The 4,139-nt window shown below is 53.1% G+C and overlaps 1 protein-coding gene across 1 annotated transcript in view; it reads left to right on the top strand.

The window, feature by feature from the left end:
• DERL3 (derlin 3) overlaps positions 1–3,519 on the top strand; it is a 4,015-nt gene extending 496 nt beyond the window's left edge. The window contains 4 exon segments of the mRNA XM_010145479.1: positions 535–659; positions 1,267–1,362; positions 2,817–3,019; positions 3,425–3,519. Coding sequence (XP_010143781.1) covers positions 535–659; positions 1,267–1,362; positions 2,817–3,019; positions 3,425–3,519 — 519 coding nt within the window.
• The last annotated feature ends 620 nt before the right edge of the window (positions 3,520–4,139 follow it).

Raw genomic sequence — 4,139 nt, 5'->3', positions numbered from 1 at the left:
CCTGGGTGTCTCACTCCCCAGGGCGGTTGGGGAGTGCTGTATGATCTCAAGGGGCTTCTTTCCTGCTACTCCAACCTTCAGTGATTGTGGGGAGCTGGGTTGCCAACATGGTGTCCCCTCTAGCCACGTGCCCTGGATGGGGGCAGCTTCTTCCAGCCTTTCCCTGCTATTCACCATCTTGGTGTTTCCTTTTTTGTTTCCTCAAAACCTGTCTTTTCCTCTTCTGTGACACAGATGTTTCACCAGCTGATGTCAGGCTGGGTGGGGAAGGCTTTATTGTAGAGAGGCATCAGCAGTGATTTACTTTGGCTCTGGGTGCTGAATTGTGGCTGTTCATCCTTTCCAGAAATGTAGATAAATTTTCTTTCCCCCGCCTGGAAGGGCAAGATACTCTAATGTGGGTGATGGAGGAAGATCCCACCTGGAGGTGGTGCAGTTGTCTGGTGTCCTGGGGTGGTTCTGGAGTGGACAGGTGCATGAACTGGGTGTCCCCCAGTGGATATGGTGATGGGGTGCTGTACATGTGATGGGGAGAGACTTGTCTGTCCACCTCCTTTTTTCTCTCTCCTCTCTCTTCTCTTTCAGATATGGAGGCTGATCACCAACTTCCTCTTTTTTGGGCCCCTGGGATTCAGTTTCTTTTTCAACATGATATTTCTGTATCCTTTGGTCTCAGTGAAGCTCTCTGCTCCCTTTTTGGCTTAGACATGATTTTCCCTGTCCATCTTCCTCCCCAAGCTGACTTGTCGTGGCAGCAGTTGGATTCTTTCCTTGGCTCTTTCTGTCTGAGTTGATGCCATTCCCCCAACAACTGTGGCCACCTCCTGCATCTCTATCTCTGCTTGCTGCAGGGCAGCACCTGCCAAAAGGCCGAAGCAGCTGGCAGTGCTGCTGTAGCTTATGCTGGAGAGCAGTGCCCATTCCTGGGGTGAGCTGTGGCTGGAGAACAGCAGATGCCTCTTTCTTTCCCTGGGGTCAGTGGAACAAGGTGAAGCATGCACTGTTCTTCTCTGGGACGTGGGCACCTGGCTGACAGCTTCCTGTAATGAAATAGCTTGCAGCAGGCTTGTTTCCCGCTAAGTTGTGCTGTGGTGACGCAAGGTGGCCAGCTGTTAATTTCCTATACTGCAACCCCTCCCTTCTCTGCTGCCCTCAGGTACAGGTACTGCCGCATGCTAGAAGAAGGCTCCTTCCGTGGAAGGACAGCTGACTTTGTCTTCATGTTCCTCTTTGGAGGGTTTCTCATGACTTCTCTGCTGCCCTCAGGTACAGGTACTGCCGCATGCTAGAAGAAGGCTCCTTCCGTGGAAGGACAGCTGACTTTGTCTTCATGTTCCTCTTTGGAGGGCTTCTCATGACACAGTATCCTTTTGAGTTGGTAGAAGCTCTTTGCTGTCTTCTGAGATGCTGTGGATAGTGTGGGGCTCCTCTGCTGGCGCTCTGTATCCTGGCTGTTTTGGGTAGTCTGTAGCAGGTATCTGCCTGCCTGAGCAGGACAGGGGCTTGTGGACCCTCTTGGTGCCACAGGGCAGAGAAGCCTTGTTGTGCCCCAGGCCTGCCAGGCTCATGCCCTGAGGCCTGGGAGAGCTCTGGCAGAGAGGATGATGACTGGCCACATGGCACAGCTTGCGCTCCTCATCTGGCCAACCCTTGTCTCCTGGCCTGCACCTCAGCCAGTGTGCCTAGAAGGGAAGCAAAATACAGGAGAAGCTGCCTGTACTTGTGTTGGTGTCTGCAGAACTCTTGATGCGCCTGGCATGGGGACGGGCTGCCTGGTCCCAGAAGAGGGTGTGTGGCAGTGTGCTTGGGAAGCTCAGCCTGAAAGGAAGCCCCTTGCTACACTCGGTGAGAAACCGTCCAGTTGCGGCAGGGTGACTGGGTGAGCTCTGGTGGGTGGAGCATGCTGGAGCCCTGCTACGATTGGCATGGGGCTGGCTCAGAAAACCCAGCTGCAGCTGAAGGGAAGAACATGGAGCCGTAAGGACAAGGAGGGGGGTGTCCCCATACTGTCTGCCCTAAGCAGGTCAGGTAGCGTGAGCCCAGCACTCTATCCATGCAGCCTTCAGTGGTCGGAGAAACTCTCATGCATCTTAAGAAGTTCTTTTATTGGACAAAATAGTCTGATGGGGAGAAGTATCTCCCTCCCAAGCATAAAACCTTTTCTGAATGTCTTGCTGCTATCTGATGCAGGTGGCTCAGAGCACTGCTGTCCCCACAGAGCTCTGCGTGAAGCTGTGACTCTCATGGCTATTGGCCATCATCGAGCATTTGGCTAGTCACTGTCCAGGTGCCTGCAGCAGCCATGTGCTTGGCTGTAGGTGGACTTGGAGTCCCAACTACAACAGGGACCAGGGAATTCTTTGCCTCAGGCTGTCTCCTTGTGTTCTGGAGAAGAGGGCTGTGAATTGCCAGAGCCATCTCACTGCTGAAACGCTTCTGTAGAAGGCAGATACTGGATGTGAGCTAGTTGTTAATACGTGCCACGTGTCCCAAGTGCTGTAAGAATGTGAAGGGTCTTCTCTAAAAGTCACTTTGTAGAGGTGACTGTATGAGCTCCCTGGTCTCTGGTGGCTGTAGACAGCAGCTTAAGGAGTGAGCAATGTGCCACTCTGGAGTGTCATATCCTGGGGTGGCAGGGAGGGAAATGAGGGGGTTGGGAGTGGTACATCTCAGGCAGCCCAGGAAATGTTTGGTGGCATGGGTGATGTCTTGCACGCTATGATCAACTGCTTGTAGTTCTGGGTTCCCCAGTCACAAGCACCCTGTGCTGCCTGGAGGTGGTGCGCAGGGTGGGCAGGTTTTCCTTGACTCGCTAGTTCCTAGCTATTTGGACTCTTTGCCAGCCTGTTTTTCCTGGGCCAGGCTTTCACCATCATGCTGGTGTACGTGTGGAGTCGGAGGAACCCTTATATCCGCATGAACTTCTTTGGCCTTCTTAACTTCCAGGCCCCCTTCTTGCCCTGGGTCCTGATGGGATTCTCTCTGCTCCTGGGCAACTCCATCATCATTGACCTGCTTGGTAAGTCAGAACTGGTGGGTGCTGGGAACGAGGGCACTTTGCAGCCATAGTGCTCTCAAATCTCACAGATGCTGCTGGGGCACTAGCACAGTCTCTTGGTTTCATCTCATTTAGGATGGTGGGTTTCCTGAAGCGAGCTGGCTGAGGCTGCTGGGTGGCCAACCTCGTGCCTGGGCTCTTGCTTGTGACCTGCGTTTTGCTGCATCTTCCCCAGGGGCAGGAGCTGGGAACAGCCAACAGCCTGGTCCTCTGGCACTGCAGCGCATGTGGCTCTGGTGGGAGCTGGGGAGTGGGTACACAGCTGAGGGGTTCTTGGAGATTCAGCCTGCCTAAGCTCCCAGCCGCTCTGGTTCACCTGGCAAAGGAGTCAAGGCTGGGCCTGACCTTCATGCCATCTCTCCCCAGGGATTGCAGTCGGTCACATCTATTATTTCTTGGAAGATGTTTTCCCCAACCAGCCCGGAGGAAAGAAGTTGCTGTTAACCCCTGGCTTCCTGTAAGTAAAGCTGATTCTTTCTGGTGTTTGCCATGTTGCTTCCCAACTTGAATCACTTTCTTAGGCAGCTGACCGTGACAGCATGGGGTGACCACAGGATGCAACTGCATGCTGACAGCACCTCAGCTCGACAGCTCGTGTCTCTGCAGAAAGCATGGACACTTTGCACGTTATATACATGTGTATAGAGGGGCAATAAAGCAGTTGCTAGTACCTTAAGTCTTGCTAGTTGAACTGGAGTATTCTTACTGCTTGTGGAATGCTAGATGCAGGTAGGTTTTTTCTTTTCTGTTGTAACTGTGTAGTTTAAGCAAGCCGAATATGTTCAGCTTCATACCGAGGATCAAAGCTGACCTAGAGATAAGGAAGCAGGTACTGTCATTGTTACACACTGAGCTGAGCAGAACAGTTAGTGCTTGTGCAGTAGGCAGGTGGCTGTGGCCCGCAGCCAAGCCCTTTCACAGGGCTAGTGTGTTCCTAGTGGGGCTGGGGGTTTTGTCCTCAGCTTGCTTTCCTAACGTGCTCGGTGGGATGGGCATGTCCCCTGCCAGGAAGATGGTATTTGACACACCTGAAGAGGATCCCAACTATAACCCTCTCCCTGAGGATCGTCCAGACCATCAA

This window comes from Buceros rhinoceros, unplaced genomic scaffold, assembly GCF_000710305.1.
Source record: "Buceros rhinoceros silvestris isolate BGI_N320 unplaced genomic scaffold, ASM71030v1 scaffold25171, whole genome shotgun sequence".
NCBI classification, from domain to species: domain Eukaryota; kingdom Metazoa; phylum Chordata; class Aves; order Bucerotiformes; family Bucerotidae; genus Buceros; species Buceros rhinoceros.
The sequence above is the reverse complement of the archived record's forward strand: the minus strand, read 5'-3'. Positions and strand labels throughout refer to the sequence as shown.